At 42.3% G+C, this 17608-nt stretch overlaps 1 protein-coding gene across 7 annotated transcripts in view; it reads left to right on the forward strand.

Annotated features, from left to right (window-relative positions):
- Positions 1-17608, forward strand: part of ATP2B2 (ATPase plasma membrane Ca2+ transporting 2) — a 327087-nt gene that overhangs the window by 95558 nt on the left and 213921 nt on the right. For all 7 annotated transcript variants that reach the window (XM_065408374.1, XM_065408373.1, XM_065408376.1 and 4 more), the window contains exon 2: positions 8831-9028. In XM_065408374.1, coding sequence (XP_065264446.1) covers positions 8831-9028 — 198 coding nt within the window. The remainder of the gene's footprint in view (positions 1-8830; positions 9029-17608) is intronic.

Below are 17608 nucleotides of genomic sequence, written 5' to 3' on the forward strand. Positions count from 1 at the left end.
CTGGAGAAATGGTCTGAAGTAAATAGGATGAAATTCAATAAGGACGAATGCGAAGTACTCCACTTAGGAAGGAACAATCAGTTGCACACATACAAAATGGGAAATGACTGCCTAGGAAGGAGTACTGTGGAAAAGGATCTAGGGGTCATAGAGATAGCAAGCAAAATATGAGTCAACAGTGTAACATTGCTGCAAAAAAAAAAAAGTTGTTATTCTGTGATGTATTAGCAGGAGTGTTGTAAGCAAGACACGAGAAGTAATTCTTCCTCTCTACTTCGTGCTGATTAGGCCTCAGCTGGAGTATTGTGTTCAGTTCTGGGTGCCACATTTCAGGAAAGATTTGGCCAAATTGAAGAAAGTCCAAAGAAGAGCAACAAAAATGATTAAAGGTCTAGAAAATATGATCCATGAGAGAAGATTGAAAAAATTGGGTTTGTTTAGTCCAGAGAAGAGAAGACTGAGGGAGGACAGAGCAGTTTTCTAGTATGTAAAAGGTTGTTACAAAGAGGAGGGGAAAAAATTGTTCTCTTTAACCTCTGAGGATAGGACAAGAAGCAATGGGCTTAAACTGCAGCTAGGGCCATTTAGGTTGGACCTTAGGAAAAACTTCCTAACTGTCAAGGTGACTAAGCACTGGAATAAATTGCTCAGGGAGCTTGTGGAATCTGCATCACTGGAGATTTTTAAGAGCAGGTTAGACAAATACCTGTCAGGGATGGTCTAGATCAGCGGTTCTCAACCAAGCGTCAGAGTCCCCAGGGGGCCCACGAGCAGGTTCCAGAGGGTCTGCCAAAATAAATGAGAGATCAGGGCTGGCATTAGACTCACCAGATCCAGGACAGAAAGCCGAAGCCCGATCCCTGCCACCCAGAGCTGAAGCCAAAGCCCAGCAACTTAATTTTGTGGAGCCCGGGCAATTGCCCTGCTTGCTACCCCCTAACACTGGCCCTGGCTTTTAATCTACTGGATATGCAGAAAAACAGTTGTCGTGGCACATGTGGGCTGTTTAATTTTTATAGCATGTTGGGGGGGGGGGGGGGGCTCAGAAAGAAAAAAGTTTGAGAACCCCTAGTCTAGATAATACTTAGTCCTGCCTTGAGTGCAGGGGACTAGACTAGAAGACCTCTTGAGGTCCCTTCCAGTCCTACAATTGTATGTTTTTCTTTTGATCTGTCTATACATTTATAACACACCCATCACCATAGTAGGCAGTCACCAGTATCGTTGAGCTTTTAAAGTCTTTCCTGGACTTTGCCTTCCATTTAAAACAATTCCTAAGATGATACTGTAAAAAACGTGCAATTCTCACAATTTTTCTGTCTTCATTCCGTTTTAACGGAAATTTCATGAGCTAATGCAATTAGGAGTAAAGTCGAAAATAGCAATGGCCCTTAATTAAAAATATCAACCGTAGCTCATTGAGGATTCTGTATTATTCTATATCCTTCATCGTAAACAGCTGTGAAACATGCTATGTTTACTGATAGCTGATCTGATAAGCTATTTTGTTTTTTACTCTTACTGGCTTTTTATTATTAGCAATGATCTGGTTTCTTACTTATACCAAAGTAGAAATCATCCTCTGTTTGTGATGCTTCAACTGGTTGCTGTGGAGATGATGTTATCACAAACAAATTGTTCCATGAGACATTCATGGCTATTTAACTGATGGATTTTTTCCCTCCAGTATGCGGTAATTGTGCCATATGCTTAAGGAACAGGCAAAATGATTAATTATTAGGTCTTCTGGTTCTTTTCCTCCCCCTCCCACCACCCAAAAAGCAATATATATGTAGAAATGTATTACTTTATTGAATCACCTGGTTTGCATGCAGAAGGCAAAAATGCATTAATATACTGCACAAAAGTATAGTCAACAATTTAATGTTTTCCAGGCAATCACTTAATTTCCTTTCCCCCTCACTATTTCAAATCAATTGAAAACAACTTTGTAGAGACTGAAAGCTTTTGAAAATATTGTCATGCCAGAGAATCATACTGTGATAATTTGTCACAACATTTCCTAACCATAACTGTGCGGTTTGTAAATGTGTCCAAAGAATGTCCTTTCTGAAACACTTTGATCAAGAAAAATAACTTATTGATAAAAAAGTTGAATAACTTATTGATGAAAAAGTTTTATTTTTTAAAAAATGGTTTAATGCAAAAATTATCCTGCATATTTTATGCTTTATAAAAGCAAGTCAACATAATATGTGTAAAAAAAAAAAAATCACAGTACAGAATATAATATTAAATGCCCTCCTCTTATGCCAATAACATATAGATATGAGGTTTATTAAAAATGACATCTCATTTAATTGATTTCTTTTGCAGAATCCTTTGTCGTATACACCTTCTACACAAGGGGTGGGCAATCTTTTTGGCCCGAAGGGCCACATCTGGGAATAGAAATTGCTCTGGGCTGGGATTGAGGGGTTTGGAGAGCAGGAGGGGGGTCAGGGCTGGGGCAGAGTTTTGGGGTGCAGGAGGGTGGCTCAGGGGTGCAGGCTCTGGACGGCGCTTAGCTCAAGTGCTCCTGGAAACAGTGGCATGTCTGTCTTCCGGCTCTATGCGGAGGCGCAGCCAGGCAGCTCTGCATGCTGCCCCGTCCGCAGGTCCCAGCCAATGGGAGCTCCGGGGGCGGCGCTTGGGGCGGGGGCAGTGTGCAGTGTGGAGCCCCTGGCTGCACCTCCGCGTAGGAGCTGGGGATGGGCATGCCACTACTTGCGGGAGCCGCGTGGAGCAGCCCCCGACCCTGCTGGAGCGCCGGAGCGAGATAAGCCCCAGACCCCGGTCCCCAGCGGGAGCTCGAGGGCCAGATCCAGTCTGCAGGCAGTAGTTTGCCCACCCCGTTGTACACAGTAGGTTGTAGGGCTGCTAACAGCAGGTCAGACTCCTGTACCAAGGGTTGCCAGGTGTCCACTTTTCAAACGAACATCCTGTCGAAAAAAGCAACAGAGGGTCCTGTGGCACCTTTAAGACTAACAGAAGTATTGGGAGCATAAGCTTTCGTGGGTAAGAACCTCACTTCTTCAGATGCAAGTAATGGAAATCTCCAGAGGCAGGTATAAATCAGTATGGAGATAACGAGGTTAGTTCAATCAGGGAGGGTGAGGTGCTCTGCTAGCAGTTGAGGTGTGAACACCAAGGGAGGAGAAACTGCTTCTGTAGTTGGATAGCCATTCACAGTCTTTGTTTAATCCTGATCTGATGGTGTCAAATTTGCAAATGAACTGGAGCTCAGCAGTTTCTCTTTGGAGTCTGGTCCTGAAGTTTTTTTGCTGTAAGATGGCTACCTTTACATCTGCTGGTTAGGACCTGAAGACCTAACCAGATCAGCTACAACATCACCAGCTCATTCACCTGCACGTCCACCAATGTTATATATGCCATCATATGCCAGCAATGCCCCTCTGCTATGTACATTGGCCAAACTGGACAGTCACTACGCAAGAGGATAAATGGACACAAGTCAGATATCAGGAATGGCAATATACAAAAACCTGTAGGAGAACACTTCAACCTCCCTGGCCACACACTAGCAGATGTAAAGGTAGCCATCTTACAGCAAAAAAACTTCAGGACCAGACTCCAAAGAGAAACTGCTGAGCTCCAGTTCATTTGCAAATTTGACACCGTCAGATCAGGATTAAATAAAGACTGTGAATGGCTATCCAACTACAGAAGCAGTTTCTCCTCCCTTGGTGTTCACACCTCAACTGCTAGCAGAGCACCTCACCCTCCCTGATTGAACTAACCTCGTTATCTCCATACTGATTTATACCTGCCTCTGGAGATTTCCATTACTTGCATCTGAAGAAGTGAGGTTCTTACCCACGAAAGCTTATGCTCCCAATACTTCTGTTAGTCTTAAAGGTGCCACAGGACCCTCTGTTGCTTTTTACAGATTCAGACTAACACGGCTACCCCTCTGATCCTGTCGAAAAGGGACTCTCCCCAGCCCGGTGAAAATGAGCGAGTGAGTGAGGGTGGAGGAAAGCAAACGACAGAGGAGTGTGTCCTTGGCAAAGAGATACAGCAGAGATCTGTCTTCTGTAAGAACCTTTAATGTGCTGCCAGGTATGGCTGAGGTTAGCTTAAATAAGGCACAGTAGAACCTCAGAGTTACAAACTCCTTGGGAGCGGAGGTTGTTCCTACCTCTAACATGTTCATAACTCCGAACAAAATGTTATGGGTTCTTTCAAAAGTTTACAACTGAACATTGACTTAATACAGCTTTGAAACGTTACTATGCAGAAGAAAAATGCCGCTTTTAACCATCTTAATTTAAATGAAACAAGCACAGAGAGTTTCCTTACTTTGTCAAATCATTTTTTTAAACTTTCCCTTTATTATTTTAGTAGTTTACGCTTAACAGTACTGTACTGTATTTGCTTTATTTTTCGTCTCTGCTGCTGCCTGATTGCGTACTTCCGGTTTCAAATGAGGTGTGTGGTTGACTGGTCAGTTCTTAACTCTGGTGTTCTTAACTTCTGACTGGTGTTCTACTCTATGTTATACACAATACCACCTAGTGGCAGTAGAGTATAATACAGTTAGCATTCCGTCACAACATTCAGTCCCCTTTTCCTATCTTCCTTCATTAGTATGCTTGTTTGTTTTGCCTTACTGACCTGGATGCAGTAATAGCTCTTTGGAATATTGCCCTATGCCTTAGACCAAGGGTTTCTAATACTTCTTCATAAAAATCTCTCTGAATATAGTAGCAATTTGTTTTCTTTGTCTCTGAGAACGGAGTGTAGTAATTACTCCAAGGTCATGCATCTTTAAGAAAGCAAGATTCATTTAAAAGAAATAAAAAATAATTCTAGGTTCCAGCTGGCTATCAGTTAAGTTTGACATTTGAAGATTAAGTTGAGTGAAGTAAAAAGAGCTGCCTGTTGTCAGCCCTGGTCTGGTTCTTAGCCTTGCTGTGTCTGAGATCCAGCCCACTGGTGTCTCTGAGATACGTCTGCCTTTCCTCTCAGGAGTCAGTCTCAGTGTCTGGATCCCCTTTGCTTTGAAGGCTATTCACTTATATACTCCAGGTACTTATGATGTGTTTGTGCGCCAACCTGCTCATTAACATATGAGCTAGGCAGGTATCTTCGGTATGAGAATCTTGACAATAATGTTCACACAAGTGTATTATCCTGGGAAGTGATGACTTCACTGTCTCTGTGCCAATATAATTGACACTGGACACTATCTTTAATGGAAAGGCTTAATTTGCTAGAGCTGTAGTTACTTTCCGTAGTATTTAAAACTTTCATTTTATCCTGTTGAATGTATAATTGTTTACCTTCTCCACTCAGTTTTTTTCTATCCTGCTGTAGCTGGCCAAGTTAAGCTTGTAAATACTCCTTATTGTGGACAAAATTATTATTTTTTCAGACACTACTACCATCCCCTTTCCCAATCCAAGGTGACTGTTCCTCATTGAGGATCCCTTTAAAGTCTGTCTGTCTTAGAGTTTTGTACTGCGATCACCATAATATCTGAGAGCTCTCCATATAAAATCAGTAGCAACAGCAAGGTCCCTGGTGGACTTCATTGAGTCTCTGACACTTCTCTCTTCATAGGGTTAGAATTCTGCTTTGGGTAGGGTTTTTTTTGGGGGTGGGGGCAGAGTGTGTGGAGGTGTGAAGTATTTCGGAATAAAAGAGGTGTTTGAATTGTGTCACTTATAGCGGAAGGGCTTCCTCAAAGAGGAAGGTTGTGAAACATTCCCTAAAGGTTGCCAAACTTTGGATTCACCTGATCTCCTCTGGAAGATTGTTCCATAGTCAGACCCCTCGACAGAAGATGCTTTGTCCTCAGCTCTTATGTGCTTCTTCGGCTTTGGGATCTGCATTGTCTCAAAGGAGCATAGCTGTCATGGTGGTTCATAGATTAATGTTTGGTCTTTGATGTAGCAGGGGCTTGATCCATTAATTGTTTTGAAAATTAAGACCAAGGCCTTAAACTGGCATCAGAAACAGCCCAGGAGCTGGTGGACAGACTTGCACATTGTGTGATGTGGTCACTGGGGTCTGAGCCATGGAGAAGGCAGGCAGCTGCAGTCTATACCAGCTGGAGCCTGTGTATTTTTTTCACATTCAGCTTCAGATACCATAAACTACAGTAATAGGGTTACCATTTTTTAAAATAACAAAAAGAGGACACTCCAAGGGGCCCTGGCCCCGCCCCAACTCGCCCCCTTCCCCGCCCCGGCCCCACCCCAACTCCGCCCCTTTCCCAAAGTCCCCGCCCCAACTCCGCCCCCTCCCCTGAGCGCCCCGCCCCCTGCTCCTCCCCCTCCCCTGCTTCCCACGAATCAAATGTTCGCGGGAAGCCTGAAACAGGGAGGCAGGCAGCAGGTAACCTGGGGCGGGGGGGCGCGAAGAGGCGTGGCCCAGTCCGACCCCCTGGCCGAGCGGCTCGGGCCCTGGGGCGCCAGCCCCAGTTCCAGCCGAGCGCGCCAGCCCCGGCCCACCCCGGCGGTTCCAGCTCGGCTTGGGCCCCGGGGCAGCGGCTCCGGCCCCGGCAGCTCCGGCCCGCCCCGGCTCGGGCCCTGGGGCGCCGGCCCCGGTTCCAGCGGAGCGCGCCAGGCCCGGCCCGCCCCGGCCCCGGCGGCTCCAGCTCGGCTCGGGCCCTGGGACACGGGCACCGGCCCCGGCGGCTCTGGCCCTGGTTCCGGCCGAGCACGTTGGCCCCGGCCGAGCGGCTCCGGCCCGCCCTGGCCCCGGCGGCTCCAGCTTGGCTCAGGCCCCGGGGCACGGGCACCGGCCCCAGCCGAGCGGCTCCGGCCCCGGCGACTCCAGCTCGGATCGGGCCCTGGCAACTCCAGCTCGGATCGGGCCTTGGGGCACCGGCCCGTCCGGCACCGGCCCCAGCACCGGCCCCGGCCGAGCAGCGCCGGCCGGTGGCCGAGCACCGCCGGCCCCAGCGGCTCCGGCTCTGGCCCCAGCGCGGATCCAAGCCCCACGACCCCTCCCTATTTTCCCGGACATGTCCGGCTTTTTGGAATTTCCCCCCGGACGGGGATTTGACGACCCAAAAGCCGGACATGTCCAGGAAAATCCGGACGAATGGTAACCTATACAGTAATCCATCATAGAAGTGACAAATGCACGGATCACTGGGGCCAGGTTTTCATCCAGGAGGAAGGGACAAAGTTTCCTAGTAAGCTTGAGGTGAAAGATGACATTTTTAAAAACTGATGTTACCTGGTCATCTGAGCTTACTGAGAGGTCCAGCCAGGTCCCGGGGCTTTGCAACACTTTGATGAATGGAGGCTGTATGCATTGGATAGAAGGTGGAGACATCTTTCCCAGCTCTTCCAAGTATTTTCCCTTTCCAACCAGCATTACTTTGGCCTTGCTTGGGTTTGGCTTGTTCCAGCTTATCTTCAGCCCAGAGATAATTCAGACATTCTGACATTTTAGTAGTGGCCATGGCTGCTTCAGTTGAGTATGAAATATTTAGTTGAGAGTAATCAGCATACTGTGGGCAGCTAAGTCCATGGTGTCTGACTATCTCTTCCAATTGTCTCATGTCAATATTGTAGAGACGCAGAGATAAAGGACCCTATGGGCAAGGGCCTTGGAGAGGAGGAGCAGTTACCCATTGCTATTCTGAGTTCTGCTGAAGAGCAATGATTGGAACCACTGTATTGCTGATGCCTCTACTATAGGTTGGTTAGTTATTACTAACTGTGGTCCACTCTGTCCGTTTAATTAGACCTTCACTGTCCTGGCTTAGTGTTAAACCTGAATAAAGTTGTTCGTATATTTATCTTGGTGATTGCATTAAAGGGTGGCAGTTGAATTTAAATTCCAACGTATTGATAAATCCAATTGATATCTCATATAATTTCTTGACAGACTGTATCAAATCCATCAGAGTATACAATGCAGCATGCTTTTGAGAGCAGTATCTGGGATTTATGGGAAAGCATTTAATTTCTAAGATTTGCAAGCATTTGGGGGAAAATAATGGTTTTTGTATTAAAAATTCTAGCAACACTTAGTTCCGATAAAATTTCCCACTGTGCATATGAAAGTCCCTGGTACATATTGTCCAACATTCCTGTATGACAAGTTAAAAGGTACATAATTAAATTCTAGGTAAAAGGCCACATATAAGGAAGGGAATTTGTAAACCTTCCTTTTGGGAAAAGCTAGGATAATAATATTACTTCCTATACACACAACATCTAGTGGCACTGTGACTCTCCTTTCAGTCAAGAAGGGCTGGACACAGCTCACCCAAATGCTCAGTGCATGGCCAGAACTGTTCCTGAGAATGGTGCAAGAAGTTTCCTCCAGAAGTTTAGCATATGGCTTCTCTCCTGTGGGGCTGTGCAGTGAGGACCTGAGCTCAGCACCAAGATTTGTACCTCTTGGTAGCTGTCCCGAAGTTGCCATTAGATGTCCCAGCCTTGCCCAATATATTCTGATGGCACTCTCTACAATCTACCTTTTCAAAAATTGTTCACTTTGCAAACTATTGTACATATTAGATCTCATAAAAGTAAACATACTACTTTGGGGTACTATATAATTAATAACTGACAATAAGGGGTTTCATTTAAATAATGTGTCCTTAAAAGTCTCTGTAAACATGTTTTAGGCTTCTGCTCAGAATACAGGGACAAAAGAATTATTTTGCTAAACAAAAAGTTTAAAAGTGGCAAATCTGCCATCCTGTCTAATATGCCATAGGTGATAACGCTTGCAAGTCTACTTTGAAAATGCAGTTTATTTGAATACTAATGTATTTGAGCTTTTTTTTTTCTTTTTCTTTTCATGGTACTTGAATCAATTGTTTTTAATTTGTTCACAGGATTACCTGGCACTGCTGCGGATCTAGAAAAAAGAAAGCTTATTTTTGGGCAAAACTTTATACCTCCAAAGAAGCCAAAAACTTTCTTACAGCTAGTTTGGGAAGCACTACAGGATGTGACTCTTATAATCTTGGAAATTGCAGCCATCATATCTCTGGGGCTCTCATTTTATCAGCCGCCTGGAGAAGGGAATGAAGGTAAAAACACTTTATAATAATTATCTGTAAATTTAACTGGTGATGAGTTAAATGTTTTTTGTTTGTTTTCCTATGGTACTAACATGAGGGTTTTTTAGGTCAGCATTTTTGTTTTCTTCTAACTCCTAGGACTGTTACTTAATATCTGAGACCTAACATTTTTCTAAGGATACACAAACTTGCATTTTTCTTGCAGAGCTGTAAGAAGGTGCTGAATCCCAAGACGTGTACTAAAATATTTAAAGAAAAATCCTAACTTTTTTATAAAGCTTCTTTGAAAATGTATTTTAAATTCTCTGTCATGGCTATTTGAGCTCAGCTTTTGGTTATGCATTTACTCATCTTGAAAGATCATTTGCCAAATGATACAGAAGGAGCGTCTAATCAGTTTATGTACCAGTTATATCTTATCATCCAGCATAGATCCATAGGGGCAGATCCTCAGCTAGAGAATGGAGCTATGACAATTTACACTAGCTGAAGATCTGACCCATTAATCACTCACTCACTGACCTTCTATAATTCGAATTTTTAAAAATATTTTGGCCATTAATCTCCGAATAAGCCTAATTCAAAGAGAAACGAGAGGGAGTAGGTCATGATCCCAAGCTTTACCTACAAGTCTTGTACTGCAATGTCCTACTGTGATATTGGTAGAAAGTTTTAAATTGTTTGTGTGTCTGGAGAATTCTCTCTAATTCACATACATAGAAGAGTGGGTCCCCTCCACATTTCCAAACTATCATGCCAGGCAAATGATGCAGGTTTTTTTTTTCAGTTCTTATAGACCAGTGGAGCTGCATGAGACACTCTGTGCAAAATTATGTGAATGATTTGGCAAATGTATGAAGAATGTCTTCCTCTAAATATAGTCTAGAAATGCTTTTTCATTCATTTCACTGTCCTTTAAGGAATGTAGCCAAAGACCTTTCTTTCTTTTCCATTCACATGCATATAGATATGCGTAATATATACAGTGTACTAACACTGTGTACATATTTTTATCATTAATTATTCCTTTATATATAACTAGATATCCTTGTTGCATGCTAATGGCCTGCTCTTACTGGAATCTTTGGCAGTTTTGCCAGTGACTTTAGTGGGAGCACAATTTGGGTCCTAGGTGAGAGAAAGTTAGATGAATTTCTTTTCCAACTGAAACAAATCTTAAATGTTTTTTTTGCATTTTTAATACTATTGTCATATAGTTTGACATTGTGATGTTGCTTGTATGAAGGATATATAAAACTAGGTTTTGATCCTCCAAATTCTTTACTCGCACAAGCAGTCATTACTTGCTTGAGTAAGGATTTGCAGACTAGGCCCCCATTTTTATTCATAATTTATTAAGAAAAAAATCTTTGAAAATATACGTATGTGATTGATTTTTTTGGTTGTGTGCTACCAAGCTATGAATTTTGCTTTGATACTGTATTTAAAATGTTTCTTTTCCCATGGGAATCAGTTACACAACTGAGATACAGAAGACATGCTGGAAAACTCAGCAGCACAGCATGGGAAAATGGGTTCATGTTTTACCATAACAATATTTCATTTAAATGTTCTTTAACATGTTTGCCTTCCCTAGGTTTTTAGTAACATTTTGTTAGGAGGATTTGGCTATGTTTACGTGGGGAAAATGTATCACATTAGTAAAAGTGTATTAATCTGACCGTTAAAGGTACGTTGTAAGGTTCCCTTTTTTCTTCAGACATTTAAAAATGAGGGGAAATTTTTTTTGGGGTAGGATATCTCAAATTACTGGACTTCTATAGAGTCATATAAATAAACAACTAACATGTTAAACATGATTTTTCTCTTAGTGTGGACAAGGACAGCCATGTTTAAAAACATGTTAGCTGGATCTTTAAAGCATAATGTCTCTGTCTTTATTCGGTGTTGAATAAAAAGAACCTCAGGTTTTTTTAAAAACTTATTTTTATAACCTAGTTAAGGCCCTTCATTTCCAGCTTTTATTTTTTATTTTTTTCCAAGGATTTTATCAATGTTTATTTCAAAAACTAAAGAGCGGATGAAAATCAGTGGAAAAAATTAACTTCACAGTTTGCAGGGTTATTATTGGGAGCAGGAGGACAGAAGAAAAACAATCAATAGAGAAAAGTAAGAGTTTATTGTTTATGAAACTGTTATTTCTCATCTCCATTACAAAAATAAAAAATAAAACTTCTTTTTAAAACAGTTACGTTCAGAAATGCAGTCAGATGCAAGGATGGCTTGCTGTTACATGAAAGAGACCAAGGAACATAGGCAAGGAATAGTACTTTAACAGAACCCCCATGCACAAATCATCTGTCCTGTCACAGAGGTGGGCCACACGGGCTGGGAGCCAGGAGAGAGCAGATCCCAGTCACTGAGGCAGAGACCTGCCCTCAGCAGGGAGACCTTCTGCCCTGCAACTCAGCTCCATTCCCCAGTGCTGCTGGCAGATTGGAGTGACCATTCCCGGCCCAGGCACAGGGAGGGGTTCTGACTGGCAAGGGAGGCAGACGGGAGGGCTTCTCTCCAGGCAGTGACACATTCCCAGGCCCATCATTGCGCCATTGTTCTTATTTATGGAGTTTTTAGAAGTCCCCTTTACCTGTATTCTGTCAATTGCCTGCCCTCATTTTCCAGAGATTTCCTGGGCAATGCTTTCCAAAGAGCAATGGGTGTAATAAGGATTTTATAATCAATGACTAGGATAATGGATGAGACTTCCCCGAGCAGAACAAGGATCCAAGTTTTACTCCTGTACTGAACCTTCGCAGTAACTTAATGTAGTAATTGAAATGGACACTGTCTGAAAGCAACAGGAACTACAAGAGCTGAGTGAGAAACAGAATTTCTGTCCAGTGGTAAATCCTATTTCAACATTCATTTTTGTTCTGCGCTGGAGCAAAAAAAGTGAAATATTTAAATTTTTCACAGGATGAAACATTCAAAAAAAAATTTGGTTTGGAAATGGGAGTAGTAGTTTGGGTGCCTGATACCTCCATTGTTCCCTATGGACTGGGCTTCCTGGCCAGACTATATCTCCCATAATGAACCTATAAGCATATGACTCCCATGAGGCACCACACTGCTTGGTCAGTGTTGCATCATGGAAGTTGTAGACCGGCCAGGGATCATGGCCAATAGGAGAGAATGGAGGCATTAAACAGCTCCCATAATGCACCACCACAGGAAAATGCAGTTTTAATGTTGAATTGACACAAAACAAAATGTTCTGGGTCAGTTTAACAAACTGTAATATTCCTGTTTGGATCAAAACAATATACTTTTCTTTTTAATGGTTCCTGATGGAAAATTGAAAAACTTCAGAAAAATTGAAATTTTCTACAGGAAAATGTTGATTTTAATGGAAACTCCATTCTCAGTCAAAATATTTCCAAAAGAAAACACCCAACCAGCTCTCGTGACTGTGCTGTAACTGGCATTAATGCTCCTTGCCTCTCCTGTTGAATTTGTAATAGAACATGTCGCTATATGTAAAGTTAAGGGTACAGTGGTAGTTTTAGAAAGTGTTTGTCATGTTATGATTCCCATGGAATTAAGGAGCATGGGGAGTCCTAGAGAACAGCCATAAGTACAACTGTCTGCTCAAGGCAGTAATTCAAAAACCAATGGGCTAACAATGGCCTTTTATTAGGGGTGAGTGAATGTGTTGGACTGAAATTCAGACAGGTCTGAAACTCCATCCAATTCTTCAGCTGTACTGGTGTACAACATTTTGTATAGGTCTGAATCAGTTTGTGTAAGTGAAATCCTGCTCCCTCCAAGCTTTGATGCTAGGTCTGCAGGGGCATAACAGCTGTGGCAGACACTTGGCTGGGCTTCAGTGAGCATGAAGTACAGTATAATACAGTGGAAGTACAATGGATACCTGGACTTCCCTGTACATGTTATAGGTACTAATATAAAGAGAAGGATTTTTAGAACAATAGAAAATTAATGATGCATCATTCCTTCCAGACATTTCAGAGTTCTATTAGGGAAGTGTCTTTTCATGGCTGACATTTAGGTTTCCTTAATTCAGAAGTCAGTGGTTTTATTTTCTCCTTTGCAGGCCAGCTAGCTTATGGGAAGGATCTTTGCTCTGGGTTTTCTGCCACTAGAGCACATTTCAGAGATTTAAGGGGTGGCAGATAGAGGAGAATAGAGGCATCAAGGGAAAAATCAGCAATCACACACAGTCTGATAAAAATCCAGGGACTACACTGAGGTTTTTATCCACTGCTCTGCATTTTGCATGTGCAAGGGAATGAAGTTCACACACTGCTCTGAGCAGTGTCTACAGTCACACTAGATTTGGTCCAAATATATACCCACTTCTGGGGGTTTTAGCTATATTGGTGACTCAAATAAGCTTTCACATCAATCTTGTCTGATCTTGGGGTCCCATGAACAATTATTTCTGTCCTAGTCCCCAGTTTGCTCTGCCTAAAGAGTCACTTCTACTTCCCTCATATCCAGGATGGAGTTAAAAAGGTGACCCTGCCATAAAGAATCAGCAAGAAACAGCCAGCATTACCCAGCATGGCTTCAACACATGCTAACAATGTTCTGCCCCAGAGAAAGCTCTGGGAGGCTCATTTCCCTGACTACTCGGCATGCAGGGGACGTATGCAGGCTGCTCTCTCCTTTATGTTTGGAAGGAAATAGCCCTGTATCCTCCGGCTTCCTCCCCCACAGGGAGGAATCATGCCTAGGCTTTACAGAGGGAGCCATACGCTTCCATTCATTCCCCTAAATCCAGAGGCTGTCATAATCCCTAGCTCTTAACCAGGGAGTGTGGGAGAGAAGGGGAACAGAAGGCTCCCCACTATGCACCTACACAAATGCCAGGGACAATCTGGCCATGGATTGTATAATTTTTCCCATCTTTGGTTACTCCCACTTTCCCCTTCCCCCAAAACCACCACCAAGAAAAATCTTAATCTAACAGCTGCTGCTTTGTTATATATTTGCTTTAGTACTTGCAGGTCGCAGGCTTTTGAAGTCTCTCATTTCTCCAGTACCAAATTCTTATTGATCTTTTTCCTTATAGTTATTGCTAAGACTACAAACTTTCCAAGAAGTAAACTCTCGGTAGACTCTGTTCTCTCTGATGGTTTGTCTGAGATTTCATTTCTCAGATGAAATCAATTTATCCTTAAATTGTGTAAATGCTTGCTGGGGAAGCCTTGAACTAGATTCTCATGTAAGCTAACACGTTGTCTGCCTTGAAGAAACAAATACTTGTGATTTAGGCAACCACTTAAACATCAATACCATGCAGTCAGACATTGGGGAAAAAAGCTCATTAAAACCAAATACTGTATTAGAATGTATGCAGTGTCTGCCAACATGAATACATTATTATATATTTTTATTACCTTAGCACCTCGGAGCCCTTGTTGTCAACCAGGACCCCTTTATCAATAAAGACCTCATGTGTCATCCTTAAACAAGTTAAATTAGGTCCCAGTGGATAAAGAGTTAATGAGAGTTGTTGAAGGGGAAAAAAAGTGAAGGCAGTAATTAATGAGCCATTTCTTTAGCCTGTGATTAAATAACATCAAATAAATAAACCAGCTGGGAATTCTGAGCATCCCCTAAGGAATTTCAGTTCATGTAGTTGGAATCGATGCACGAAGTGTTTAAGTGAATTAAGATTGAAATTACAGTAGTCGAATTTATAGAGCATTACCTTCTCTTCACACAGGCAATCAACATACAGGGTTTTCCCATAGTGTGTAGCATTTTAATTTTGCTAAAAGGATCGCATAGCTGTCAAAACACGAGGAAACTTTAAATCACTTGAATTAAAGGAGGCTACTCACATGCTTAAAATTAAACGTGTTTAAGTGTTTGCTGGATTGAGGTCAGAGTACTCAGAACCTTGTGGGATCAAATTCATATTCTAGGATTAGAGAACCAAAGTTTCAGAGACTGATGCAAACTACTTAGTGTTTTCCATCCATTAAAACAAATTTCTGACGTTTATTAATATAAGAATAAAAAAGTAAGGATAATTGAGCACTGGAACTTACCAAGGGAGCTTGTCATATCCCCGTTGCTGGAGGTGACTAAGAACAGGTTAGACAAACATCTGTCAGGAATAGTCTAGGTATACTTAATCCTGCCTCATGTGGGGGCATGGACTAAATGACCTCTTGAGGTCCCATTTCTGTGATTCTGTAATGATCGGTCAGTGTATGAACGAATCAAATATGGAGTAAATAACCTTCAAATCTGTCTTTCATATAAAACTCTAATCTGTTCTTCTTTTAAATCTTCTATTTCTCATTTGAAAATATTGACTGCGTAAAAATAAGCTTATACTCTTTATTTTATACGGCCAGTATTAATGTTCTTCCAAAATATCACCTAAATCATAAACATATATTCATATCATACTCTTTGGCCAACCCCCCCCAGTACCGATGCCAACTTCAGGACCAATTTTACTGATTCCACAGCATACAAATCCTCTATAGACTATGTAGATACTGAAGGAACTCTACATCTATGTTAAGTTAATGTGCAAGTTATAATTGTTTTTGCACACTGAAAATCAATAGATGCTTCAAGTATCTTATCCACTAAATGGTGACTGCATAGAGTAAAATTAGAGGCCTTCCCACAATCTAAGTAATTATTTCTTGGTTTCATGAAAAATATGAAGTGTTGCTAAATTAAACAGAGAATTGCCTTATTTTAACAAGCTCATCCTTAAGTGATTAGGATTTTAGCCTTAGAGATGTGTCTTATGAGTGACATCAGGGAAAATTAAAATTCAGCAACCCTGCTCAATGACTTTCTTATGAAAATTATTTCAGAATTTTGCCTCATATCAAGGAATCTCACAGTAACTAACAAAATTCTTCAAATGACTTAATTTCAGTAACCTTCTTGTCTCAAAACAGAATGAGGGGAAACAGCTGAAATGCCCTATGACTCCACATTGCCTGTGCAAACTTCTCACCCAACAATACTTTGAACAACTCTGGTAAAGTGATACCTTTCTACCTTCCTTTAAATCTATTATTTATAGGTTGGAATCCCTGAATTTAATTTCTGGGGCTTCCATCCAGTGACACAGTGTTGCTCTAAAATATAAGATTAGTACCTTGGAAATTAATTCCAGATTAATTGGATCTTATTCCTTAATTATGACAGATTGGTTTTTCACCATCTTTTCCAGCCAAGTCTCAAATGACTGAATCTTTGGGATGAAAGTCTAATTTCTCATACATTATTTTACAAGTTGATAGAGGGTGTTTAACATAAGGGGCCTTCCTCTTCAGATGCTAAACAAACCTAAACTGGTGAAAAGGCAGGTCCTATATTAGAGGGGGAGTAAAGGCAATATAGCATTAGAAGCTGAGTCCTAATCATCTCTGCTAATAAATAAATAAATTGATCCAGCTGCCATTGTTGTCACAATTTTTGACTATTAATGCTTCTTTGGAGCCACACTATCAAAGGGAAAAAAAATAACTGGGGAAGCTGAGATAACAGAAAAGCAGCAATCAAAAAATATTATCAAAGAATTAATCTCAAAGCCATCAAAACAGAATTTTCCAAGAATAAAGCTGTGGATGCTCAAATAATCTTACAACTCTTCAATAAAACAAATCTTTTTAGAATCTCAAATTTTAAATGAAGGATTTCAAACCTTCTGTCAGTACAAATGATTAAGCAGTCAGCAGCCTAGAAATATAATGGAAATGGAAATATTTGTCCTGAGAAGAAAAACAAAACAAAACCCTTGTACTGGTAGAGTCCCTCAGTTTAGCTTCCCTCCGCCATCGGCTGGGACTGGCTGAAGCAGGATGTGGTTCTTATTGTCTGGCTATGCCGAAAGAATGACAGGAGACATTAGATATGGGTTGAATCAGGCCGCAACTTTATTATTAGATGTCTGGGACTAACCCGGCGGATAAAATGTGCAGTGCAGGTGAAACCCCCACTATTAACCGGGGGAAGGGGAAAGTGCTTTTACCAGGCCCTCCCCCCCCCCCACCTTTCTGTTCATGTCCCTCCAGCAGATTCACTGCCTGGAACCTCCAATTCCAGGGGTGGGGGCTTCCACCAGCTCTCCCCCCACCCTTTTCATCCAGGTCCCTCCAGCAATTCCCTTTCCGGGACCTCCCCCACAATTAACCAAGTGGGGGGTGAGTGCTTTTACCGGCCCCCCCCTTTCCGTTTATGTCCATCCAGCAGATCCACTGCCGGGAACCTCCAATTCCAGCCAATTCTGGGGGGGGGGGGGCACGCTTCCACGAGCTCCCTCCCCATTTTTATCCAGGTCCCTCCAGCAATTCCCTTTATAGGAGGGGTTAAGGTGGACTATAATGATGGGGGGTAGGCTCCCTGCCATACCAATCAAAGGAGTCTCTAACTGCGCCCAGCTTGCTCATTTACCAAGCACGTCTCCTTAATTCCTTTTCCAAGCCATTTATCCGTTCTTTTGTGCTTTATGGAGTACCTGCACTGAACATTTGCCACAAGGAGGTGCCATCCATTAGCTTGGCTGCCTCTGCCCCACACCCAGCCGGGGTCCCAGACATCTCCCAATGCCTTTTTTTATATCAG

The sequence above is a fragment of the Emys orbicularis genome, chromosome 7 (assembly GCF_028017835.1).
Source record: "Emys orbicularis isolate rEmyOrb1 chromosome 7, rEmyOrb1.hap1, whole genome shotgun sequence".
Classification (NCBI taxonomy): Eukaryota; Metazoa; Chordata; order Testudines; family Emydidae; genus Emys; species Emys orbicularis.